This window comes from Capsicum annuum, chromosome 6 (genome assembly GCF_002878395.1).
Source record: "Capsicum annuum cultivar UCD-10X-F1 chromosome 6, UCD10Xv1.1, whole genome shotgun sequence".
Classification (NCBI taxonomy): Eukaryota; Viridiplantae; Streptophyta; class Magnoliopsida; order Solanales; family Solanaceae; genus Capsicum; species Capsicum annuum.
The window spans coordinates 216,842,126-216,870,092 of NC_061116.1; the positions used below are offsets into that span (position 1 = coordinate 216,842,126).

Below are 27,967 nucleotides of genomic sequence, written 5' to 3' on the forward strand. Positions count from 1 at the left end.
ATTTTAATGAACTTCTTCGTTCTGGAGAAAAATTTGGGGGCAATCCAGTAAGTCTTTCCAGGTCTGCCCTTTTTGGGGATTGCATCAATCACTGTAAGCTCTTAGATTTGGGTTATAAAGGTAGCAAATACACTTGGTCTAACATGCATTTTAGAAATAGAAATGGTCTGATCCTGGAAAGATTAGATAGATTTCTTGTTAATGATCTCTGGCTCCACCTCTACCCCCAATCCTCCATCATTCACTTGCCCAGAACTCATTTCGATCACTGCCCACTACTTCTTTGCTTATCCAGAGATCGCCCGACCCTTCAGGGTCGAATCTATATGGTGTAATCATTCGGATTTTCAAAATCTTGTCAATTCTTCCTTCCAAAGTAATGCTAACCTTACCTTAGCTACTAAGGAGTTTGAAAACATTGTCAAGACCTGGAATAAGGAAGTATTTAGCAACATTTTTCATAAAAAAAAAATTTTACTTGCAAGACGGGGTATTCAGAAATCTCAGAGTTACCCCACTAGTGCTTTCTTACAAAACCTTGAAAAAACCCTTCTAAAAGAGTTCAACTATATTATTGATCAGGAAAATGAGTTTTGGAAACTCAAATCAAGAATTAATAGGACTCTTGAGGGTGATAGGAATACTAAGTTCTTCCATACTTCTACCATTTCTAGAAGAATGAGGAACTGTATTAGCTCACTCCTGGTTGATGGATCCTGGATATATCAACTAGAGGACTTCAAGCATACCATCATTTACTATTACTCAGATCTATACTCCACTGAGCATCTGAGTTCCAGGCTAGTTTGCCAGCTAAACCCTTCTATTTATGGTTCTATTCCCTCCAATTCCCATGCTCTTCTTGATTCTCAACCCAGTCTAGAGGAAATCAAAAGGGCCACTTTTTTCTTTAAGTCTCAAAAAGCTCCTGGCCTTGATGGGATGCATTACTGGGACACCATGGCACATCTTCTTCTTGATTTCTGTTCCTCTTCATTCACTATTTCCCATATGGATGAAGAGGCAAATAAGACTTACATTTGTCTCATTCCTAAATGTAAGCATGCTTCAACACTGAAAAACTTCAGATCAATTGGTTTGTGCAATAACCAGTATAAGATTGTCACTAAGATTATTGTTAATAGGATTAAACCTTACCTTCGCCAGATCATTGGTCATTCCCAGGCTAGTTTCATGTCTTCCAGAAGGGCTGCTGACCATGCTATTATTGTTCAAGAATACCTTAATCACTTCAGGAAAAAGACTGGGGTTAAAAGTGATATGCTTCTTAAGATTAATCTTGAGAAAACTTTTGACATATTAGAGTGGTCTTTCATTAGACAAGCTTTGACCTTCTTCAATTTCTCTCCTAATATTTTCAGGCTTATCATGTCCTACATATCCACTTCCTCTATTTTGTATTTTGATCAATGGTAGTCTCACTAACAGCTTTAAACCCACTAGGGGGATCAGACAGGGGGACCCTCTGTCTCCTTATTTGTTTATACTTTGTATGGAATTACTGTCAAGAAGAATCAATCATGAGGTTGACACTCTTCAATGGACATTTATTTCTATCAACAGAAAAGGTCCTCACATTTCCCACATTTTCTTTGCCAATGATCTCACCCTATTTGCTAAAGTATATCAAGCTAACTATCAAACTATCCTTAACACCCTCCATAGTCTCTGTACCCATTCTGGCCATAGGGTTAATCTCTAAAAATCTAAGGTTATTTTCTCCAATAACTACACTTCTTCTACTAAGCAAGAGCTGTCCAATATTCTTGGTATTAAAGCTAGCTCTACCTTTGGGAAATATCTGGGATTTCCCATGTTCCATTCCTCTCTGAAGAGTTCTGACTTTAAATCTTGCTTGACAACATGAATAACAAGCTCGCAGGTTGGAAAACTAACCTTTTGAACATGACTGGGAGGACTACTTTGGCCAAAGCTTCTCTAGCTGGGATCCCAAACCATGTTATGCAAATAAATCTTCTTCCAAGTAACATCCACAAAAGCCTTGACAGAATCCAGAGGAATTTATTTGGGGGACCACTCGCTCTAGGAAAAAGGTGCATATGGTTAAGTGGGATACCTTAACTAAGTCTAAAAGAGAGGGTGTATTAGGTATGCAGAAGGCTAGCATTAAAAACACAACCTTTCTTTGTAGTCTTGCATAGAGAATGCACTCCTCTCCTTCCTCCCTTTGGGCTAAGGTTCTTACTAACAAATATAACAATTCCAATCCCAAATCTTATCAGTACTTTTCCAGGATTTGGAAGTCCATTTCCAGAAGTTAGAACCTTTGCAGGAATGCTATTAAAAGGGTTGTTTACGATGGGACTAAGGTTGATGTTTGGGCTGATAGATGGATTCCTAATTTTCCTCCCTTAGCTCAGCTTATCCAAGGTCCTCTTCTTAAATCTCTCCCTATAACCCTTTTACAAGTTTGGCACCAGGGAATCTAGAACCTCTTCTTAAGCATTCCATACACCATACCTTTAAGCCTAACTTGAGAATTGGGACTGACTCCCTCTTATGGATTCAGAATGGGAAAGAGACCTTCTGTTTCAAGACTGTTTACCACTTCCCGTCTAGAAGAAATTTTGTTGCTATTTCTACTTCTAACAACTGGAAATGCATTTGGGACTCCAAAACTCCTCCAAAAATTCAATTCTTTCTTTGGTTGATGTAACACAACAGCCTTCCAACCAAAGTAACTTTGACTAATAGGGGCATTGATACCAACATTAACTGTGGTTCTTATAGCCACTCTAATGAAAACATTCAATATATTTTCTTTGATTGTGATCGTGTTGTCGATTTATGGAATGACCTGATCCAAGTCTACAAAGGCGACCTCACAATTAACGCCAACCTCTCCTCTCCTAATAATTAGACTAATACTTGGAACCTTCTCCACAACAACTACTTTGACAATCTAGTCCCTTGGACTACTCTTCTACCTTTTGGCCTTTGGTATATTTGGAAGTCTCGTAATAATAACCTCTTTAACCATACACATAGAAGGCCTAGATTTTCAAATACCTATATTGAGGCGGTCGAGTACTACCATTTATCCAATCAAAAATCCTAACACAATATGTAGTCGATTTCCTTATGCTGGACCTCTCATCCTCTTTCTTATTTTAAGCTTAACACTGACGAGGCTTGTAAGAATAATCCTGGAAAAGGAGGTATAGGGGGTGCCATTCGCGACTCTACGGGAAATTGGGTAGGAGGCTTCTACCAAAGTTTTCATTATGCTACGAACACCCAAATGGAACTTCTGGCTTTACTGAGAGTCCTTACCTTAGCCCATGATAAACACTGGTTCCCTATCAAAATTACTACTGATTCAATGCAAGTTATCTTCATGTTGCAGTAAGGGCATTTACTTTATAACCCCATTCTGGATAATTGCAGATCCCTGATTCGTTAGATGGGTGCTCCACTTGTTCGACCCAGCTACAGGGAACAAAATAGAGTGGCGGATGCTTTAGCCAAAGAAGAACTCAAGTGCAATAGTTTGTTGACTATGTTTTTTTTGACGCACCTCCAACTTTTGTAGCCCGTGAAATTTAGGTGGATAAAATAGGCACTTGTTATCATAGGAATGTTTTGGTACCACTGGCTTCTAATGGCCACGACACAACTCTTTTTGTGCTTGAGCCAGACTAGGCTATAAATATTTGTAATTACCTTTCCGTTATTAATGTATATCTTTTTCTTTACCAAAAAAAATATTTTTATGGGACTTCTAACAGAGTACCTATCAGAAGACTATGTTATGAATCCATGGGGATGTCCTATTAGAGTTGAAGCTTTAACAGTTACATTATATAACAATTTCTCATTCAACGTTGAGAACTTCAAGATGGTCGGATTAACAGTCACCTCAACACCGTCAAGTCCAAAAACTTTAACTGTGTATGTTGAATTAACTTCTCCGACATTTGTCACAGTCCTTGTAAAAGTTTGAGGAGCTGATTTCATAGTAACGAAAAATAAAGGATAGTTCAACTCCGATTCAGGTGTGCTCAATGTACAATGTACCTTTCTTTTAACGATGTTACTGACTTGTTGATCCGTGTACTTCAAGCCACATAAGTAGGACACATAATCTTCGGGATGAATATCATAAATGAGTCTAGGATCAGTTGCTCTTGACGAGTTCACATGCCCTGATCCCATTGAAAATGGAGCAGCAAGATTAAGTGTTTCATCCTGAATAAGATTGTTATCAAGGTTGACTAAGTCAGCAGTGGTAATAATAGCAGACTTGATTGCAACTGGAGACTAATCGAGATGTGCACTCTTTAACAAGGCTGCAACTCCTACAAAGTCCAAGCCATCGACGTGCCAGAAAGGATGTTAAATGTCGATGTAGCAGATGTACTCTTACTTGCAGAGGTCGGTGTCCACACTGCAAGGATATTCACTCCAGGGGCACTAATGTCAGGCTTTAGTATGCCTCGACTTATCCTAAATGGTCCTCTAGCAGAGAAATAAGCAATTGTTGGCGTATGCTTGTCTTCAATTCTCATTTCCTTTAATGATATTGTTGCAACTGGGGCTGAAGTTAAGTTTATATATTTTAAGATCTTTTGCCCATCACCATAAGTAACATGTGTTGCAGGAAGGACATGAACATCTGAAAATATTGTATAGCCACAAAACTTTTACGTTCATGACAATCATGGAGGCACCACCGGCATCTTTCACTCGTTGTCCTATTTCAACTGTAGAGGAACCAAAATATCTGTTATCGTACAACACTATTTTACCCTTGACATCAGTAGACAAAGATAGACAAGAATCACCATTTACGAGCGGCAGTAAATTTTGTAAAAAGTTTGTCGGTTGAAAGGCTGATTCGCCCTCATATTCTACTCCATTGCCCTACATGGCTATTGCGCTTATCTTTCGGTCTGTTGTGCTAGCAGCAACATTGAGAATCCATGGGGCTCCATTTATTACTGTACAATTATTTGGTCCTAGATTTCCTGTCGAGGCAATTACAAATATCCCCTTGGCAATCGCACTGTAAGAGCCAATTGCTAAAACATCACTATATAAAAGTAAAGCGACTGTTATTCCAAGAGATATAGAGATCACATCCACACCATCTTTAATGGCTGCATCAAGACTAGCTAAGATATCAAAATCTTTACAAACTGAATCACAAACTCTATACATGGCCACATGAGCACGGGTTGCAATTCCAATAGCAGTGCCGTTAGCATTACCAAGCAAATTAGAACCTTCCACAAAGTTCCCAGCAGTTGTGCTTGAAGTAGGTGTCCCATGTCCTTCTCCATCTAAAGGTGATGTAGCCTATTGCATAAAATTTCTTACTTTAATAAGCTTGTTGTTTTAAGCTGTGAAATTGAAGTCACATTTGCCTTTCCATTTGGCCAGAGGAGGAGACATTCCATTATCATTGAATGAAGGATGTTGTGGAGTTATTCCACTGTCTAATACACCAATAATAATACTGTTACCAGAATTTGAAGCATTCCACAAGCCAACATTCTGGTGCAACCCGAGAAAACTTGGAGTGTGTGTGGTATGCAGTTTCAGTACCATTTGACGACGCGTAGATACAAAACTTGGTTTATTTTTCATTTTTTTTAGTTCATCTGATAACAATATGGCAACAAATCCATTAAGTACATGACAATAAGAATGTATAATGTGTGGCGAGTGATCTGAACCTGCTGATGTTATAGGCAAAAATGATTAGTGCCAGAGGTATAAATCATTTGAATCAGAGAAAAATACATCATCAGGTAACTCAAGTATTGTAACTCTTTGGTGATTTATAGTAGAGGTTTTGGTCCCGTGGTTTTTTACTCTTCACACTGAAGGGTATTTCACGGAAATCTTGTGTCTCGTGTGATTGCCTTTATTCTTGTCTTGTTTCATTTGGTTGAGTTATTTGTTGTATATTACTCTATTTTTGCTTGAGTTTATTTGTCTCCCCTTGGTTCAAGTTAAAAGGAAAAGTTTAGTCTTGGTTATTTCCGTTGCTACCCTGTCGGGCTCTTTAATTGTGTGTCCATCTTTCCTAACAAGTGGTATCAGAGCATTGGTTGTTGTTGATTATCGATTTGAATGATGAAGGCAAATACGAGCAAGATGGTGTGTTTGAATGGTAGTAACTATCATACTTGGAAAGGCAAGATGAAAGATCTTCTATTTGTCAAGAAAATGCATCTACCTGTATTTATATCTACTAAACCTGGATCCATGACAGATGAGGATTGAGAATTTGAGCACTTACAGGTTTGTGGCTATATCAGACAATGGGTTGAAGATAATGTTAGAAATTATATTGTGAATGAGACACCAGTTAGAAGTTTATGGGACAAGCTCAAGACACTTTATGCTTCGAAGACTGGTAATAACAAGTTGTTCCTGCTTAAGCAATTGATGAATATCAGGTACAAAGAGGGTAGTCCTACTTTTGATCATATAAATAATTTTCAGGGTGTCTTTGACCAGCTGTCCGGAATGGTTGTAAAGTTCGATGAAGAAATTCAGGAACTTTGGCTTTTTAATACTCTGCCTGACTCTTGGGAAACTCTTCGAGTTTCTTTGACTAATTCTGCTCCCGGTGGTATTGTAACTATGAAATATGTTAAGAGTGATGTATTGAATGAAGAGATGAGAAGAAGGCCTCATCTTCTTCATCTTCACACTCTGATGTTTTGATTTCTGAAGAGAGGGGGAAAAACAAGTTCAGAGATTCAAATGATAGAGATAAAAGCAGAAGCAAGTTAAGGTCCAAATTTAAGAATGTTACATGTGACTATTGCAACAAAAAGGGGTATATCATGAAATATTATTACAAGCATAAGAGAGATATAAGACGACAAAAGAAAAAAGGCGATAATGAAAATCGTGTTGCTGTTGTTGCTAATGATGATCTTCTTGTTGCTTGTGGTGAGAATGCCATTAATCTTGTTTGTGATGAGTCTAACTGGTTTGTGAATTCTGGTGCTACTTCTCATGTTACGCCAAAGAAGAAATTATTTTCTTCTTATACTCCAGGTAATTTTGGGATGTTGAAAATGGGCAATAATGATGAAGTTAAAGTACTTGACATTGGCACGATTTTCTTGAAAAGTAACAATGGTTCCAAACTAGTTCTCAATAATGTCAAGCATGCTCCAGGTGTTCGCCTGAATTTGATTTTTGTAGGAAGTCTTGATGATGAGGGTTATGTTAATACCCTTGGTGCTGACCAGTGGAAGCTTACTAGAGGTTCGATGATTGTGGATCGAGGTAACAAGTTGTATAACTTATACGTATTTCAGGGCTCTACTTCTAGAGGCTTGATAAACTTGGTGGAGAATAATACTTCATCAGAGTTGTGGCATAGAAGGTTGAGTCATATGAGTGAGACGAGGATTAATAGTTTGGCTAAGAAAAATTTGCTTTCTGGAGTAAAACAAGCAAAGTTGAAGAAACGTGTTCATTGCTTAGTCGGTAAACAGAAAATAGTTTTTTTTAGAGTCATCCGCCTTCAAGAAAGCTCGATTTGCTGGAGTTGGTACATTCTGATTTGTGCGGTCCTTTTAAAGTAAGGTCTCATGGTGGTACACTTTACTTTGTGACTTTTATTGATGATCATTCTCGGAAACTCTGGGTATTTTCTTTGAAGTCCAAGGATCAAGTACTTGATGTGTTCAAGAATTTTCAAGCCTTGGTTGAAAGACAGACAGGGAAGAAATTGAAATGCATCCGTTCAGATAATGGTGGTGAGTATATTGGTCCTTTTGATAGATATTGTAGAAATCAGGGTATTCGGCATCAAAAAACTCCTCCAAAAAATCCTCAGTTGAATGGTTTAATAGAGAGGATGAACAAAACTCTAGTTAAGAGGGTTAGATGTATGCTTTCAGATGCTAAGCTGCCAGATTTTTTTTGGGCAGAAGCACTTAATACTGCTGCTTATGTTATCAATTTATCTCCTACTGTTTCTTTGGATGGTGATGTCCCTGACAGAGTTTGGTCTGGTAAGAATGTTTCTTATGATCATCTTAAAGTCTTTGGGTGTAAAGCTTTTGTGCATGTTCCTAAGGATAGAAGGTCAAAGTTGGATGTTAAAACTAGGCAGTGTATCTTCATTGGTTATGGTCAAGATGAATTTGGCTATCGTTTCTATGATCCAGTTGAGAAGAAACTTGTTAGAAGCCGTGATGTTATGTTTTTTGAAGACCAAGCAATTGAAGATTTTGACAAAGCTGAGAAGGTTGATTCTCAGAGCAGTTAAAGTCTAGTTGATGTTGATCCAGTTCCTTTGACTACTGCTCCCGAAGAAAATCTTCATAATGATGAAAATCAAGTTGATAATGAAGATGATGATCATGTTCAGAATAACCAGCAAGAAGTTATTGATGCTCCAGTGTAAGTTGATATGGTTGATCAGCAACCAGTTGTTGATGCTCCAGAGAGTTCTCTCGGGCGATCTACAAGAGAGAGAATACCTTCATATCACTTTTCTCCCAGTGAGTATGTACTCTTAACTGACGGGGGAGAACCTGAGAGTCTTGATGAGGCCATTGAAAGTGAAAAAAAAGAAAAGTGGTTTAATGCTATGGAAGATAAAATTAAATCTTTGCAAGATAATCATACCTTTGATTTGGTTAAGCTGCATAAAGACAGAAAAGCTTTGAAAAATAGGTGGGTTTTTCGGATGAAGCATGAAGATGGTAATCCAATTCCACGGTACAAAGCTAGATTGGTTGTGAAGGGATTTAACCAGAAAAAGGGAGTTGATTTTGATGAGATATTTTCTCCGATTGTAAGGATGTCATCCATTCGTATGGTTCTAGGATTAGCTGCAAGTCTAGATTTAGAGGTTGAGCAAATGGATGCTAAAACTGCTTTTCTCCATAGTGACTTAGATGAAGAAATTTATATGGAGCAACCCAAAGGTTTTGAAGTAAAGGGAAAAGAGAATTATGTTTGCAAATTGAAGAAGAGCTTGTATGGTTTGAAACAAGCTCCTAGGCAGTGGTACAAGAAGTTTGGTTTCTTTATGAGTTAGCAGGGCTTCAAGAAGACTACTTCAAACCATTGTGTTTTTGTGCAAAAATTCTCTGATGGTGACTTTATTATTGAGTTGCTTTATGTTGATGACATGCTTGTTGTTGGTCATAATGCTTGCAGGATTCAAAATTTGAAGCAAAAGTTGAGTAAGTCTTTTTCTATGAAAGACTTAGGACCAGCAGATTCTTGGCATGCAGATTATCCGTGACAGAAAGGCCAAGAAGTTGTGGTTATCACAAGAGAAGTACATTCAGAAAGTACTTCGAAGGTTTAACATGGACAAGGCTAAGGTTGTCAGTACACCTTTAGCTATGCACTTCAAGTTGAGCATGAAGCAATGTCCTTCCAGTGATGATGAGAAGGAAGATATGAAGAAAGTTCCTTATGCTTCAGCTGTTGGTAGTTTGATGTATGCAATGGTTTGCACACGATCGGATATTGCTCATGTTGTTGGTGTTGCTAGTCGTTTTCTTTCTAATCCGGGAAGAGAACATTGGAATGCTGTGAAGTGGATTATGAGATATCTTTGTGGCACTTCTAGTCTGAGTTTGTGTTTTGGTACAGGGAAGCCTAGTCTTTGTGGTTATACTGATTCAGATATGGCCGGTGATGTTGATACTCGCAAGTCTACTTCAGGGTATTTGGTTACTTTTGCAGAGGGAGTTGTGTCTTGGTAATCTAGGTTGCAAAAATGTGTTGCTCTATCTACTACAGAAGCTGAGCTTATTGCTGCCGTTGAAGCTTGTAAAGAATTACTTTGGATGAAGAGATTTTTTGGGGAACTTGGTTGTGCTCAAGAGAGGTATGTGCTTCATTGCGACAGTCAAAATGCCATACATCTTGGCAAGAATTCTACATTTCATGGTCGGTCTAAACACATTGATGTGAGATACCATTGGATTCGGGATGTGTTGGATTCTAAGTTGCTTGAACTTGAGAAGATTCATACGGATGATAATGGTTCCGATATGATGACTAAAGCTTTGCCAAGAGGGAAGTTTGAAGATTGTTGCATGATCGTCAGGATGGCGGTCTCCTCCACATAGTTGGGAGGGGGAGAATTGTTGGGTTATTGGGTCTTTTTTCCTTCCTATGTGGATAAATGAAGCCCAATTTGGATCAACCCACTCTTGCCCATAGGCCTATTACTATTAGGCATATATATTGATTTTTTTATGTCTTATTCACCATCACAAAAAGAGAGTTTTCAGCCGCCAAAGAGGGAAAAAAAAATTGATTTTCGCACCTAAATTTCAGCCACATTTGTTAACTTCAAATTGCGATTCCCGTTTCGTTTCTTGTCCGATTGAGCTGATTTTTGGACTGCTTGTTCCTCTCATCTTAATATTTGATTAGGAACTGACAGAGCTTGATTTGGTGGCCTGTAGCTCTTGTTCTTCATTCCCAAACAGTAGCTGTGTTTTTGTGCTTTCACTCCTTTATTTCTCTAGTGTTTGGTGTTGTGGTTTATTTATTGTTTCTTGATGTTTGACACTTGTTTGGTGGCCATTTTGGAGGACAATATTGTAACTCTTTGATAATTATAGTGGGGGTTTTGGTCCCGTGGTTTTTTATTCTTCACACTGAAAGATTTTCCACGTAAATCTTGTGTCTCGTGTGATTGCCTTTATTCTTGTCTTGTTTCATTTGGTTGAATTGTTTGCTGTATATTACTCTATTTTGCTTGGGTTTATTTGTCTCCTCTTGGTTCAAGTTGAAAGGAAAAGTTTAGTCTTGAATAATTTTCGCTGCTATCCTGTCGGGTTCTTTGATTGTGTGCCCGTCTTTCCTATCAAGTTGTACTAGGTAAGTATCTCGATTGCTTCGATTAGTAAGATGGTCACCAGATGTTTCTGATGAATGAAACAGGACAAGGACAACACAAAAGAAGATTGTGAATTTCAGGTCCATGTTTTTTAGGTGACTATCACAGTTAGCAAGATGTGCATATATATATATATAGTGCTTTTCTGATGAAGCTCAGTTCAATATGTGATGCGTAATCCAATGTTCCAAACTTGGATCAAATTACATTACCAGCTTACCAACTTATTTCTCACTAAATTTTTTCCCTCATATGTTGTAACAAGATTGGATCATATTTTCTCTTATGGTCTGTAATTTAATTTTCTGCCAAATATCCCTATCAGCCTTTTAATGGATGTAAATTTGGATCAGTAATATAATTATAAACTTACTATAGTATAAACACACTGAATTTTCTTCCGATATGTGATGTGTAATCGGGTCAGATCATATTCCTTATGGTTAGCAATTCCATTTTCTGTCAAATCTCTTTAATTATATATGCAAATGTAATTTTTTTAATGGGCTATGTTAATGCAATTAGAGTTTCGGTGCACTGTTACTGTATAAAATATTCTATATTATCGGATAAACTTGACCTTCTATTTCAGGTTAATTAATTTTTTACATAAAAATTGAAAAAGAAAAATTAGGTAACTGCAATAGCAGGTCAAATTTACGTGTAAAATATTTTTTACACTGATAATACACAAAATTCAAATTCGTCTAATTATTTTTAGTCAACTGTATATTTTTGAAAATATCGCTATACTTATTGGACTTTGATTTGTAAAAGAATTACTCCAACTGTAATCCATGATTAATAAGTTAACTAAACAGACAGAGAAAGAATAGCATAGAAATTATTACAAAGAAAGGAGATCTATGGTTATGAAAACTAATTGCTCAGTATTAGCTAGATGTTGTGAATTGTTTCTTCACCTAATAATTGCTTATTACAACTTTTACTAACATAATATCATTAATGTATTTGTCCGTGCTTTGTGCGATCATAAAAAATGAATCAAAACATGTATGGATGATGTTAACATTATAATATTATAATATACAACTATTTAGGATTTCCTAAATACTTGTAAAAAGAAATATTGAGCAAGAAAAACTCCAAAGAAAAGTTAGTAATATATGAATTAAAATGTATTTTACTCATATACTTGATAATTAATAACCATATATTTTTTTATTTTTAATTTTAATGATAATTATTGGATCACTCCTCTTGATTTTCAATCCCTCTATTTTTTCCAAGATCTAGCTTGGATGGAATATACATGTCATAATTTATAATTAGTGATTGAGATTTAATTAACTAAAATAAAATACTAACCATGAATAATTAATTATTTTTATATAGTTGTTTTGAAAATAGTTTTACAATTCCACAATTCTAAATCTACATTATATCTTTCAAAATATATTTTAAATTTTCTTCTTACTTTGAATAGATTTTAGTTGTTCGTAAAATATTGTTTGTTACAAAATAATATGTTTATTATAGATGTCCATTATTTTTAGGAATGAAGTTACTCTCACCTATCTTTTCTATGATGTGTAGTTAATCATTCATTACTCCATACACCATTATGGAGTGTAACTTTTACACTCTTTAACCTCTCCCATAACTTTCATCGTTAATATCATATTTATGACAATCTTTCATATATTTATGTCTATGTGTAATATTATAAATAGAGGCATAAGAGATTGTATTTGATATACTTGAAACACTTATACATTTGATATTTGAAAGAATGAAAATTAAGTTCTCATTTCTTGTCTTGTCTTCTTATTTTCTTGTCTACTTTTTCTTTCATATTGCTACTCTTTTATATTAATTTTAACATTTTCTTTTCTTTTCTTTTCATAATATAGACTAAAAACTTAATATTTTCAATTGAATATTCGATCCAAACTTTGAACCTCCAACTTTCAACTTTCGTGATATAATAGGTCCACTCCGAGGAGTAACAAAATTGGATCCATTTGGCTACGTAAATTTCTTTTTTCTTTGAATTTTTTTTTTCACTTTATTTAAAAATTAGTGTTTGACTAAGAAAAAATTAAATAAAATTTGAAACATATTTAAAAATAATATAGTAATATTCCTATTATTTATTACTTATTCCATTCGTTTTATTTTAATTTATTATCTTATTAAAAATAAATGTCTCTTATTAATTCATTATTTATTAAATTAAGATAAAATTAATTATTTTTTATTTGTTTTATCTTTACAAATAATAATAATAATAATAATATATATTAAATATGAATAACGATAATTTTAATTTTTATTCTTATGTTCAATATATATATATATAGGAGAAACATAGAGGAGGTGATGTGACACCTCTCTATGATCTCCATAGCTATTTATTTTTTTGTGTGGATTTTTTGATAATTTTCTTATTTTTTAATTACACAAAAATGAATATTACAATTACTACTCATCCATTTATTCCTATACTTCAATGTTTTAAATGTCTTAAATTTTCTTTAAAACTCCATTACTCTATAATTAATTTTTAAACTTTTTTTTATCTTTGGTTTTTCATTTTCCAATATGCTTTTAAATGAATATGCATGTAATGTAACTTTCATCTTATAAATAGAGTGCATTCATGATCTTTTGATATCATTTGTCCTTTCCATAAACGGTCAAATTTGTAGAGTTGATGTTAAAGATGGTGGAATACAAGAAAGGTATTACAAATTATTTTAGAATTTTGTAGTTTTAGTTTTCTATGTAAAAGTTAAACAACAAATACGTTTTATTCTCTTTTACTATTTGTAAGTGTGATGTATATTGATGTTAAAGATGGTTGAATACAACAAATGTATTACAAATTATTTTAAAATTTTGTAGTCTTAATTTTCTATGTAAAGGTTAAAAACAAATATGTTTATTCTTTTTTACTATTTGTATTATGAAATTGATAATGATTTATTATTCATCACAAGGAAGACATATATTGATCGAATATTTGTATGTATGACTTCTACGTAATGTTAATTTTATAATTTAATTGTTATCTATATAATTTATGTTGTCTTGTGCATTATATAACAATGGTTGAAGTTGTCTTATAAAACAAAAATAAGTTGAAAAATAGAAAAAAAAGATCAAAAGAATAGAAGCTATAAATAAAAATAAGATTCTTATATCTTTACTTCAAAAGACGAGATAATTTAATATAGCAACATAGTATTTCCTAAATTACGAATCACAATTCCTAATACTCAAAACTTTTCTACTTTAAATTATAACTTAAAAGAAATTGAATGGAGAAATGAAATCAAGGAAATTAAAAGACATCACAGGTTATTCAAGTCCAAAAGTTCACGTTAGATTAATCTCTCTCTCTCTCCCTTTCTCTCTCTTTATATATATATATATATATTGGGAGCGAACTCTGGGCGAATATGAAGCACATGGATACAAGTTATGCCTTGAAATGAAAGATAATTTCAAATTCGCTTTGTATACGAACAAGAAAGCTATAAGTAATGCAATTATGAATCTCATGGAGAGTTTGATTCTGACTCAAGATGAACGCAGTGGCCGAGTCAGAAATTTGATGAGGGTGTGTAAATTTTATTTTCAGCTATATTAAGTGTGTTCAAATTAAATGTACACTCATTATGGTTAACATTTAACTTCTTTTCACCACATAATTTGCTGGCAAAGGGTGTGCATCTGACCACTCTTCGCTAAAGGTGGCTCCGCCCCTTGATGAACGCTGATGAGGTTTTTAAGGAACTTCGTCCTGATCAACCAAAATTCAATTAAGAAAATAAATTAAGAATGATCAAGAAAGTCATTTATCTTCTTTTTTTTTCATTTATTTTTCATTTATCTTTTTTCATGTTAAATAATTTTTTTCCTCATATCGAAAAATAGTCTCAGGCATAATGGTTCCCTTCATAAAGAGAAATAGTACTAGGTGTAACGATTATGTTTTGGTGAAGGGACCAAACTTTTTTTTTTCATTAACTCATTATAAATGAATGACAATAAGTATAAAAATCATGCATCATGAAATAGAATTATCCAAGAAACTTGACTGCCTCCACAAGCATCTTGACATTTCGTTCTCTCTCAGAATATTTTTTGATGGGTAAATCTTTTGTCTATATTGCATTGCTTTGTTTTTCTAAATTTTCAGTTGTTCTTTTGCAGTATTATTTACGAAGAGACTTTGTTTAATTTATATCTACAAATATGACGGAAGTTGTTTAGTATTACAACCTAACCTTTTATATTTTTTGTTTGATCATTTTATATGTTGTCTAATTATTCTTTACTAAGGCCATGAAGATTATAAAGAGGAACGGGAGTTGAACTTTGAGGTATTGATTTGGTTATAAATACAAGCAGATATGTCAAGGAGCAAGACCGACTATTTTCTGACACAAACTCTATAGGTTTTGCGTGTAAATTATCTCAAAAAATAAAACATAATGAGTATTTTGGAATGAGGTGAATATTTTTTATTTTAGATAAACTCAAAAGTTTTATGAGAAATGTGTAGTTTGTTTATAAATAGTGTAATTATGTTAGTTTCGTTCTTTTATTTTTTTAATATTATTTTTAATTTTATTCATGTTACAAAAAGATGACACATTCTCTCGCCTGAATTTAAAATAGTCTTTTCAAATAATATTTTGACATATATTTTAACGACATATTTCTTAATGCATACAACATATTGAGGAATATTTTGGAGATATTTTTATTCAATTAGTTTAATCTGTTGAATTTTGTAGCAATGCAAACATTATGAAAATTTAAAAGCTAATTTATTCCTTTGTATTATAAGAAGGTTTTGTCACTTATTTCTAGGTAAGGAAATTCATTTTGTCTTTTATCACTTTGCTTTTAATTTTTCTATCATTTCTTTCTTTACCTCCTATGGTAATTGATGCGCTAGCCACCTTAATACTCATACTATTTATCTATTAAGTATTTTTTTTTAATATTAATTTACATGTTTTCTTAAATTTCTCTTAATAGTTCTTGATGGACTCCATAAATGATATTTTGAATTTATAGATGAGGGTTTAATATCCATATATTATTTATCTGTTAAGTATTTTTTTAAAATAAATTTACGCGTTTCCTTAAACTCTCTTAATAGTACTTGATGGACTCCATAAGTGATATTTTGAATTGTAGATGAGTTATGCATGTACTATATAATTGTATGGTTCAATATTTCAGGTTGCAATTCATGCTTACCAGTGTCCCAAAGGGATGGCATACAACTGAGGCAAGCAAACCACAGAGACGTATGGAAGAAGGAAAAAAATAGAAAAAGCAACAGCAACCAACAACAACAACATACCCAGTGAAAAAAGCAACAGCAACCAACAAACGAAAAGTCTGGTTAGTTCAACTTTAAAACTTTTATCAGAATTGAACTTAACTTTCAGCGAATATATATCTAACCCTCATAATTCAGATACACAATGAGAAACCTAGCCAAATAGATCTTAAAAGCAGTACATTCCAACAAAAATGCTCTGGAAATATTATTCGTTTCCCTGTTCATAGGAAGCACAAGATACAAGAGAAAAGAATAAGGAGAAGAATGATAGACCTCGTGGAGAATATGGAGCAGGTTAAAATTGATAATGACTTAAATCTGTTTCTCTAATACCTAAGACCTTTGGCAACCTCAAAGAAATGAGCAACATTCTCTTCAGGTGTACCTACTTTGATGCCATGTCCAAGGTTCAAAATATGTTTCCCTTTACCAGCTTTCTTAACAGTATCGTTTATACGGTTGGTAATAAATTCCTTCGAGCCAAATAGTACTCCAGGATCCACATTACCTTGTATTGCCACATCAGGACCCAGTCGTCTCCTACCATCAGCCATATCAACTGTCCAGTCCAAACTGACTACATCTACTCCTGTCAAGGGTAGTCTCTCAAGCAAGCCACCTGATCCACTTGCATAAAGAATCAGCGGGAGGTCAGGATGTGTTAGTTTCACTGCATCAACTATCTGTTTTAAGTATGGCAGACTGAACTCTTCAAAATCTACTGGGCTTAACTCTGTGGCCCATGAATCAAAGATCTGAACTGCTTGAGCTCCATTGTCAGCTTGGTAACGGATATACTTAGCCATTGAGGTCGCAAATATTTGAAGCAGAGAATGAAGGACCTGTGCGGCAACAAATTTGAAAGCATTAAAACATAAATTGGCAGATCATAAGCTAGTGACAAAATGTTTAAAAACTCAACTGACACAAGTTGTTAGACGGAGTATGCCTCCTAATGTTTTTTATTTTGGGTTCAACTTTCAAGTAGCTATTTAGTACTCTCTGACAAGAGAATGGTTTAAGAAACGAAAGTCTCTTTTAATTTTCTGAACATTCTTTTTTCCTTTTGGTGAACAGAAAGTGTCTTTTAATTTTCTGAACATTCTTTTTTCCTTTTGGTGAATTTCCTAATGCATTTACTTGGTTACAAGCTTGACGAATGGGGTCTGCATTCTTCACATTGTGAGTATGCATAGGGGAGCAGGATACATATTATTAGTTGCTTTAGGACTGCAGGATTTATTTATTTTATTTCCTGTATTTCTTTTTTAAGTTATTAGGAGGTAGTTAGCATGGTTAGCACCATGACTTTAAAGTAGGGCCATTATCCATTTCAGTTTTTTTAAGAACATTTTTATGTAACTTCTTTTTTACAGAAAGAACATCTCTCTGCACGAGTTTTTCTCTCTTAGTTATCTTCTTTCATTCTCCTGTTTCTTTTCTGTAGCAATCTAGACATCGTTTGCATAGTGTTATGTGTGATTTGTCTACTTAACACTAACAATGCATTAACTGTCCTTAGACAATGAATTTCCACTTCTCAAACTGAAAGGAGCTGAGTGGCAGCTAACCAAACCATAGAAAAGTGAGGTGAAGACTACAGAAAGGGAAAGAACACAACAATATATTACCTATCTTTAGAAACCAACCTCAGGTGAACTTTTCGGTGGTAATAGGCCAACCGCTCACCCTACCTTTTGCATTAAAAAGAAAAGAAAGAAAAAAAGGCAACGGAATGATGCTCCGCTGGCGTATTGAGTCCATCAGTTATCAAATCACCAGCGGAAGCATTCAAATATCTACGCCCTCCCTGCTCTAGTCCCTAAGAAGAAAGGAGTTGTAGAACTTAGAGACTTCAGGCCTATAAGTATCATTGACAGTGTTTACAAAATAGCAGCCAAGCTCCTAGCGGAAAGGATTTAATTTGTAATTGGAAAGTTGGTCTCGGGGGAGCAAAATGCTTTCCTCAAAGATAGGCAAATAACAGATGCAGCATTGGTGGCCAATGAATTGCTTGACGAGAGGCTAAAAAGTGGTATTCCTGGTATAATTTGCAAACTTGGGGGCCAGGAAACTCCAAATGCAATATCTTAACCTCACATTGCTCCTCTTTGAAGCAATCACAGGTCTGCATATCAATATGTCAAAAAGTGTCATCTTCCCTGTTAATGAGGTGGCGAACGTTGATGAATTGGCTGGAATAATGGGTTGTGGTATAGGCTCCTTCCATACAACCTATTTAGGTTTACCTCTGGGAGCAAAATACAAGGTTGCTGAAGTATGGAATCGAGTGATAGAAAAGATGGAGAAGGAATTAGCTTTCTGGCAAATGCAGTACCTCTCCACGAGTGGCAGGTTGATTTTAATCAACAGTGTTCTTGACAGTATACCTACCTACATCATGTCCCTCTTTCCTATGCCATCTAAGGTCCTGAAGCGTCTTGATAAAGTAACGAGAACATTCCTATGGAAAGGCAAAGTGAAGGACACAAATTTCATTTGGTGGACTGATCAAAGGTTATCAAACCGAAAAACCTAGGGGATTTAGGAATCAAAGACTTATCCAAACACAATAGTAGCTTGCTTATGAAATGGTGCTCGAGATATTAGTCTTTGGAAAAGGGTGGCGACTGCCAAGTATGAGAAACAAAATCATTGGAGCACCACGCAAGCATAGCTCCCCGTGAGTCCGTGTTGGACCCTGGAAACACACAAGCAAGCTCAGAGACGATTTCTTCCTTGATGTCTTGAAACAAAATCATTGGAGCACCACGCAAGCATGCTCCCTGTGAGTCCGTGTTGGACCCTGGAAACACACAAGCAAGCTCAGAGACGATTTCTTCCTTGATGTCTTGTTTTCAGTTGGAAATGCAAATTTAGTGAGTTTCTGGAAGGGACAAATGGCTTCCCGACCAACCCCTGAAGATCTCTCACCAAACTTCTATCGACTAACCATGAACCCCAACTCCACAGTAGCACAAAATAGAGCCAGAACCTCATGGAACCTCTCCGTGGAAGGAATTTGCAAGATTGGGAACAAAAGGAGATCTTTGATCTTTACAGAATTTCAGAAGATTGCGCAATAAATCCCCGAGCCAGTGACAAGCAAAGATGGTGTAGTTCAAGGAAGGGGTCTTACACAGTCAAGGCAGGTTATAGTAAATTGTGTGCTCAAAATGAAGTGACTGAACACTGGCCTTGGAAGCTGATTTGGAGAACTAAACTCCCCAATTTCATGTGCTTTACATGGACAGCCATCAGGGAGGCAATCCTAACTCAAGCAACCGTTGCAGAAGAAAGTTTCAACTAGTAAATAGGTGCTTTATGTGCCAACATAACTCAGAAACAGTCAACCATTTAATTTTGCATTGCTCAGTTGCCTCTGATTTGTGGAACATGTTCTTATCAGTTTCTGGGGTTAGTTGGGTAGTGCCACGGAATGTTAAGGAAACTATGGAAAGCTGGAGCCTCTGGGTAGTTGACAGAACTATCAAGAGGATCTGGCAGATGATACCAGCATGCATATTTTGGAGTATCTGGATGGAAAGAAATATTAGATGTTTTGATGGGATTTCAACTCCAAACTCTTTTCTGAAATTTAAGTGTTTGATGTTTCGTTTCGGCTGGAGCAAGTTAACCCCTGTAAATGATGTTACTCCTCTTGTAGATTTCATTAGCTCCTTGTCTTTGGCTTAACAGCCATACTTTTTGCTCATTTAGGGAAATGGCTCAATGTTCTATCTGTAGGTTTTTGTATCTAGGGCTTTCCCTAATTTTCTTTGTACAGTTTTCAGCATCTTGATTCCAGTCAATATAACAATTACTTCATAAAAGATTTAAAAAAAAAAAAATCTACGCCTTCCCTGTTCCTCAACAGAAAAAAGTGTAACAGCAAATTGGATCAGGCTCAACAAATCTGGGAGTCCTCAATCCAAAAATGAAACTACTTTTCAGACGAACTCCAAGCAATAGATGGTCGACTTAAATTGTGCACTAAATCAAAATCTAAAAGAATGTGAAGTATAAATCAATATTCTTAACCTTTCCTAATACTGGAAGCAGGACAAGGGAAAACAAGATTCAACAACAAGATCAGGATCGGAAACAAAATATTATCCAACAATTTTTTTTGGATAACTGTGGTGTCAGGGCCAGATTTCGCACTTCGACTAAAATCCATGGGATACCTGCAACCTCCCACCGGTCACAAATATCACGTAACTCTGTCCACAAAGGCTAGGACAGATGGGAAGAATCACCTGGTATTTTTTTTGTCTCTGCTGGGATTTGAACCTGAGACATCATGTTCTCAAACCACTTAATTGATCACTAGGTCACACCATTGGGTGCATGATCCAACTATATCAATAAACTATGATTGTAACTGCAGTGCCTAGATTGTAACTGCAGTGCCTAGAAGCATAGAGTAGCATCAGTAAATTACCTTGGGCTCTGCAAAAGCTAATCTCTTAATTTTTGTGAAGTTCTTAGAGGAACCACCTTCAACCACATATGATGCCAAGGTAAATGGTGCCCCAACAAAACCCAGAACTGCTGCTTGATTACTGACCTAGCATAGCAAAGATAAACTCTAATACAATTATAACATGATAGCACAACAGGTGATAGTAAGTTAGTAACAACAATAAGAGGGTTGGTTAACATTGTGGAATTTAAGCAAAGCCCTGAAGTTTCTTACTAATCTATTTTAGTTTTATGGCATTTTTCCAGTTCAGGGTGTCCCAGAAGGGTTGACACTATTCAATTTATATACAACTTTCAGGAATTCAAATAAATTTGATATGACGTGTTCTCTATCAAATTAATGTTTCAACCAATTATTAATACCTTATTCCACTATTACTAATCAATATTATTTTTTAATCAGTACCATCACTAATCAATAAGCCACTGCATCTTAAACTCCATATCAAGTGTATCAATGGACGAAATAAACTTTTAGAAATCTATTGCAAGGATTTCATCGCAGAAGGAGATAGCAAAGATGTTGATTCTTTCCGTCCAGAGACTCTAAACTAATCACAGTTTGTATGTGCAGTACAGGTGTCTATAATACCATAAAATATAAAGAAAATTTGGGCATGGTGCAGTCTAAGTTTCTGTACTTTGAAGATCTTAGACTACAAACATAAGCAGTTTTTACATTTTCCGAACATCACATACACGAATTTTCTGAAGGAAGCAATAAGCTTTTCCTTGTTTGAGGATAACAAAGTCTCCATTTAAGGTTTATTTCCACCTCTGGTAATTTCAATCAAAAAAAAGAGGGAAAATGTTTCTTAACATATAACCTCCAGAGTAACAAAACAGACAAGAAACCACACCTCTTTCCGCAAAATTGTTAATGCTTCTCCAACATATGGAACTGATTCTTCAGGAATGAATTCTCTAACTTTCTCAACATCAGAAAGTGTTGTCGGTGGATCAAATATGATAGGACCCTTCCCCTTTATAATGTCAAAAGGGATGTTCATTCCAGAGAGAGGAGTAAGAATATCTGAAAACAAAATGACCTGCAAACATGAGAAAAAACATTAAGAGTGAACCAATAATCGGCAGAGCTAAGAACACTAGCTTGTAAAAAAACATCAAAAGAGGGATTCTGCTAATGTAAAAAATAAAAAGAATGAACACCAAATGATATACACCACACCAAACACATGCTAAGATAGGACTGCAGAATTTCTTACCCCATCAGGCTGGAATACTTTCCATGGCTGCAGAGAAATTTCTACCACAAGATCTACATTTTCTGATCTCTCACGAAAGGATGGGTGCTTCTCACATAAGATTTGATAACTCTACACAAATGAAATGCTGAAAAATAAGATGCAAAATACGAAGATCTGAAAAACCAAACACGAGTGAAAATAAATCCATCTAATCAAAGCCATAAAACTCTTAACATAGAATCAGAAAACCAATGCAGCAGAACTAGAGGATTGAAACTTCTCGAGCTTTCTGATCCCTGAAAAGCCATGCATTCCTAGTTGAAATGCATTGAAACATCCCAACAGATAGGATTTACAAGTTCCAAACTTTTCTTTTCACAGGCCTTTTTTCTCGTAATTTCAACAAAGCAGAAAGAATTAGTCAGTCCATCCTCGTGCAACCAGCTGATCAGTAATGGAAATGCATCTCAGGTACATGAATTGGAAGGCATAAGAGCATTAATGCCTTTCCATACAGACAATGTTTGAGTTGTTTATTAGACATTTATGCAAAGCATTCTCTCTAAGAAAACACATCATCTCTCGCAGTTCCAACAACACAAATATGTCAAATTTGTAACACAAATGAAATTAATATTTTGCAGATTAGAAGTTCAGGATATACTCAAAGTAAACTTGAACTATAAACCTGCCTTCATGTACCTCCCTGCTTGTCTCATAAGCCAAACAGGAGGCCTTTCTACTTCTTTACCCCGAACAGCATCAAGCAACAGAGGTTCAGCTGCATTTACAGCTTTCGGTTCAGCAACAGTTCCTGAATTAAAAGCACATCAATCACATGATCATGTAGAAAATAAAATAGAAATCTATTTTTTTTTTAAATGGGAAAATCGAAAAGGCTTCAAGTCATGACAGATAAGAACAATAAACCTAACTTGCGCTAAAAGAACACAAGTACACAAGAGACACTAGCCACAAATTCAAGGACAATCTATGTCGTCGATAGCTCAATGTTCACGAATAGGATAAAGCTCATTCATTTAGTTCATTATAGAAAAATTGCAAAAATATATTAGGTGATGAATATGCGTGTTATTGAACAAAGTATTGAAGTAAATTCATGTCTTCTATTCCACAATAGGACAGATACATATACATTTACTGCAATGCTAAATAAGGTTATAATCAAAAAGATCCCTGAAGATCTGCAAGTATCCTTAAAGATAAGCTATCTAATCTCTAAAGATATACTATTCTATGTACATTTTACATAAGAGTGTGTACATTCTTTAGTACTGCCCCTCAAGCTGGAGAATAGATATTGATCATGCCTAGCTTGTTACAAAGGTAACCAACTCGAGGTCCATTCAATGCCTTAGTGAACAAATCAGCTAATTGCTCCCCCGTCATCACGTAGCCTGTTGAAATCAAATTCTCTCGAATCTCCTCAGGAATACTATGACAATCAACCTCAATATGTCTAGTTCTTTCATGATAAACTGAATTTGAGGCAACACAAAGAGCGGCTTAATTATCACACCAAAGTTTCGATGGGATAGTATGATGCTTCAAATAAATTGCAGTTAAAAGATGATGTTTCCATATAATCTAACATAAGGATTGTGTCATAGCTCTATATTCGGATTCTGCACTGGAACGAGATACAACATTTTGTTTCTTGCTTCTCCGTGATACCAAGTTTCCACCAACAAAGACACAGTAACCAGTAGTAGACCTTCTATCAATCTTGGACCCAACCCGACCTGCATCTGCAAAGCACTCAATCCAAGAATGTTCATTATTGTTATATAATATGACAAGTCCAGGTGCTCCATTTAGATGCCACCTTTTGATTAGGGGTTCATCCGAACCCCCTTTGACGAAAAATTATACTAGTTATATATGGTCAAACCGTTAAAATTATTTTTTATGTATATATAATTGATGTTGAACTCCCTTCAGCTAGTTCGTGTGCGTACTTTTTTCGATTTTGAACCCCCTTGGTGAAAATTCTGGTTCTGCCACTGTTTAGATAACATAGGATTTGCTCCACAGCCTCCCAATGTTTGACCATACGAGTGGACATGAATTGGTTAAAGACACTTACTGCAAAAGCAATATCCGGACGAGTCACAGTGAAATAGTTTAGTTTTCCGACTAACCTCCTATATCTCTCGGGATTATCAAAGGGATCACCTACTTTCACAAGATGCACATTGGGAACCATTGGAGTATTACAAGGCTTAGCTGCTAGCTTTTCCGTTTCTGCAAGTAGGTCGAGAACATAATTCTCTGAGACAGAAAAATTCTTTTCTTGCTCCTAGAGACTTCTACTCCCAAGTAATATTTCAGCTGGCCCACGTCTTTTGTGTGAAACTTAGTACGCAAGAAAGACTTGAGTAAGGAGATCCCTGTCGAATCACTTCTTATAATGAAAATGTCATACGCAAGAAAGACTTGAGTAAGGAGATCCCTGTCGAATCACTTCTTATAATGAAAATGTCATCGACATATAAAACAAAGAGGATAATACCAACTATTGATTTCCTATAGAACACCGAGTGATCACATTTGCTCTTCTTTAGCCCAAATTCATGAACGACCTCACTAAACTTGCCAAACCAAGCCTGAGGAATCCAAGAGAGGACTACAGAATTCACTCTTTCCCAGTGATTACCCATTTCAGGGAGATTTATCTTTAGAACATGTACGATCAACCAAACCTAACTTGTTCCTTCCTAACAAGGATAATCTCATGGATCTAAACCACATAGAGAAGTTTTCGATACCAGTAACTGAAAAGAAAAAATCCGCAAACCACTTACATCCGAAGGGTGCAAGAACAATGGATGGTTATAGTCCATTCTTATAGAATTTTGGGCTCCATTTGCACCATTTGCTGAACTCACACATTCCTCAGCATTGTTAGAAGGCAACACCATTGTTATGAACTGATATCTTGAGATTCTTGAAACAAAATCTATCTTTTCAGAAGTTGTAAACGCGGAAGCAAAAACTCAATATTTGTTCTTTGATACCATGAACAGAATCAGAGTTCTTGCATTATGAACTTTGAAAACATGAAAATCAAGGAAGAAAGACCGGAGAAAAACAGAGGAGTAAGTTGAAAGATTTCTCATTTATTAATCTTGTGATCTCTTGAATTACATAGAATGAATAGCATGTATATATTGTGGTGTATAGTGGTGTACGGAAGAATCTAGAAACTATCCTTCACAGAGTGAGTTATTTAACTAACTTCCGGAAACAGTAAACACTGTTCCATCCGAATTTTTCTATGATAAGTGAGCGGAGCCTCCTTCTTTTAACACATAAGACTGGGCTTACGTTTTGTTGGTTAACTAAAATTCACAAAAAAAACTATCAAATACACCTCTATCCCATATCAAAAATGACTTTGCTATAGGAGTCCTCAAGTTACATTTGCATGTTTATTCCAATGCTAAATAGTTTGTCTTGATGGCAAATCAGAAATTCTTTGAAAAACACTAAGAGTGTGTTTGGTATGGAAGAGAACATTTTTTCTACGAAAACAAGCTCACAAGTTTCATTAGTGATATTCCAAGTTCATTGTCTCCTCTCCACCCACCCAACATCTCAATCCTCAACTCTGGACCATCACACCCCGCACCAACTCTACTCCATCCTACCCACACACCCCGAACCCCCACTCCCTACCCATCCTAACACACAGTGTACTCCCTACCCATCCTAACACACAGTGTGTTGCTAGATTGCATATAGCTCTTGGAAAAAGAATTTGTTGGAAAGAAACTTATTTATTTTATATTTTAAGTGTCAACATTTTAGGTTTAAGAGTTTCAACATCTTTGGTAGTTAGTTTTCACATATGAATGAGATAGTATGGTGAGAAAATAATAAGGTAATAAAGCATAGCATAGTCATAAGAGGTTGGGTTACTCAGACTTCACCCAACCTGATCCTCTCTCTTCTCTTTCTCTTACTGCTGGGCGTTCTGGTTAGCCTCTCTGGCTGCCTTCTGGTTAGCCTCTCTGCCCTGGCGGCAGTTATGTGTATGTGTACAACATTGTAAGATAAAATTTCTAACTAACTAAAGTGTTTTCTTCCGTACTCAAGACAGCAATGTCCTACATATCATAAAACAAAAGCCCTAAATTAGCAAAAAAGATGACCAAGTACCTCCAACGGAACAAAAGATTTTAGGCTTGAAATTAGAGTGAGAAGCAGAAGCAAATTGCTTTGCATTTGAAATTGAGATTGCAGATAAAGAGCAGAGTGAGCTGTAAGTACAAGACATGATCTCAAATTGAAATTTAGAAGAAATTGATTTGCATTTGAAAGAGTTGATAGAATGGATTTTGAAAAAAAGGAAATGGGAATATAGGAATATATAAGAGTAGGTGACAAAGGAGATAATTTGTAAAGATAAGATGTCAGAAAGTCTTAAACTTTGTTCCACTCCGCTTTATTTCTATATCTTTCCGATGAAAATCTTTTGTTTTTTTTTTTGTTTTAAGTAAAAATTGATATAAGTAAAAATTGACAAGTAGCAAATTTAAGCTAATAATTAGTTTCCTTATTTTTAGGTGAAATTTGAGTTTAAAAAAAAAATTAACTTTCTTAAATCACAATTTACCCAATTAATTGAAGATTGTACTTCTAAAAATAATAAAATAATAAGTCTTTTTAAATGAATTTTCAAATTCAAAATAGATTTGCATGATTAAAAAATATTTTTTTATTTTTCTCAGCAAAATGATTCCTTGGACTCTTGTACTTGTTCGAATTTGTAAAGTGAATAGTAATATAAAACTAAAGAATAATTCTAGTTAATAAGATGTTAATGATGTGTTTGTAATACATTACTTTAGATTTTATTATAAAAAATTTATTTATTATATAAAGATTTAAGTTATTTAATTGGAAGTTCTAAAATGTTTATAAATAATTTTATTTTTTTCTTTTATACAAAATTTGAACTTTTTTTTACAAGCTTCAATATTATTTTAGTGAAATAAAATTAATAGTTCATCATTACAAAATTTTGGTGCCTTTATATAAGTCGAAGAAAGAGAAAATGAATTACTCCATACGAAATTATGGGGTTAATTTAGTAATTTCAAATATTTCATTTTTCTGGGGACCTAAAGCACTTTTATCGAGCCGAACAATAAAAAAAAAAAGATAGAACACTTTTTTAATCAACCTAACGTGAGTTGTTGTACCACCTAAATCCCAATAAGGTCCTTTTCTATCGAAAAAACGGCTAAGTACCTGCAAATTCTATAATGATTAGAGTAACAAACTTAGATTAACCACCAACTTGTTCAATTTGCAATCGAATTAATAACTCAAATGGTCACTCAACTTTAGATTTTTATCTTAGAAAGTTACTCAACTTTGATCTTTACTTTAAAAGTCACTCAAATTTCATATTTTTACTCAGAAAGTCATTCAAACTATTTAATCATTTTTTTAAATAAATTTGCTTATATGGAATGATTATTCAAATGCAAAATTCAAAAAAATAAAAAAATATCTCTTAATAACCCTTTTATCCTTATTTTCATAAATTAACTTTTCTTTCTCAATTTTCTTCTCCTTCCCACATATTGTAATTAATTCAATATTAAATATGCCTAATAAAATATTAAAAGATCAAATTAAATTTAACAATAATAGAAGGATAAAAAATTGTTAATATAAACTATATTAATACAATGAAATATAACTAAATAATACGTAATTTAGCTCATTTATTACTAAAAGTCACGTGTACGTAGTTATTACTTACATATATTGAATCCCTATAACATAGTTATAGGCCAAAGTCATTGATAGACACTCAAACTTGTTTCGAAAATTCACTTAGATCCCTCAACTATGACCTGTACCTATCAGCCCCCCCCCCCCCCCCGAATTTTGATAATTGGGCATTTTTTACCTACATGACACTGCGCGTGCAATGCACTTCCTGTAGGCGCGTGAGATTTTTTTTTTTACTAAATTACGAATTGAAATGTGACAAGTGGCATTGAGGGGCCCAAAAAATAT

General features: G+C 34.8%; 2 protein-coding genes and 1 long non-coding RNA gene across 3 annotated transcripts; all 3 read right to left on the reverse strand.

Moving 5' to 3' along the window:
- Nucleotides 1-4,905: 4,905 nt before the first annotated feature.
- On the reverse strand, nucleotides 4,906-5,592 carry LOC124899625 (subtilisin-like protease). Its single transcript, XM_047414578.1, has 2 exons — nucleotides 5,409-5,592; nucleotides 4,906-5,324 (listed from the first exon to the last, which is right to left on the reverse strand). Exons 1-2 carry the CDS (start codon nucleotides 5,590-5,592, stop codon nucleotides 4,906-4,908), a joined length of 603 nt encoding a protein of 200 aa, XP_047270534.1.
- A 10,785-nt stretch (nucleotides 5,593-16,377) lies between these two features.
- Nucleotides 16,378-26,358, reverse strand: LOC107875768 (uroporphyrinogen decarboxylase, chloroplastic). The gene is made up of 6 exons (XM_016722604.2): nucleotides 26,093-26,358; nucleotides 22,603-22,724; nucleotides 21,929-22,039; nucleotides 21,563-21,751; nucleotides 20,662-20,787; nucleotides 16,378-17,059 (listed from the first exon to the last, which is right to left on the reverse strand). The coding sequence occupies exons 1-6, from the start codon at nucleotides 26,208-26,210 to the stop codon at nucleotides 16,544-16,546; spliced, it is 1,182 nt and encodes a 393-aa protein (XP_016578090.2). The 5' UTR covers nucleotides 26,211-26,358; the 3' UTR covers nucleotides 16,378-16,543.
- Nucleotides 22,793-26,086, reverse strand: LOC124899352. Its single transcript, XR_007056800.1, has 2 exons — nucleotides 24,736-26,086; nucleotides 22,793-23,679 (listed from the first exon to the last, which is right to left on the reverse strand). It is a non-coding gene; the product is annotated as an uncharacterized LOC124899352 (long non-coding RNA).
- Nucleotides 26,359-27,967: the final 1,609 nt, after the last annotated feature.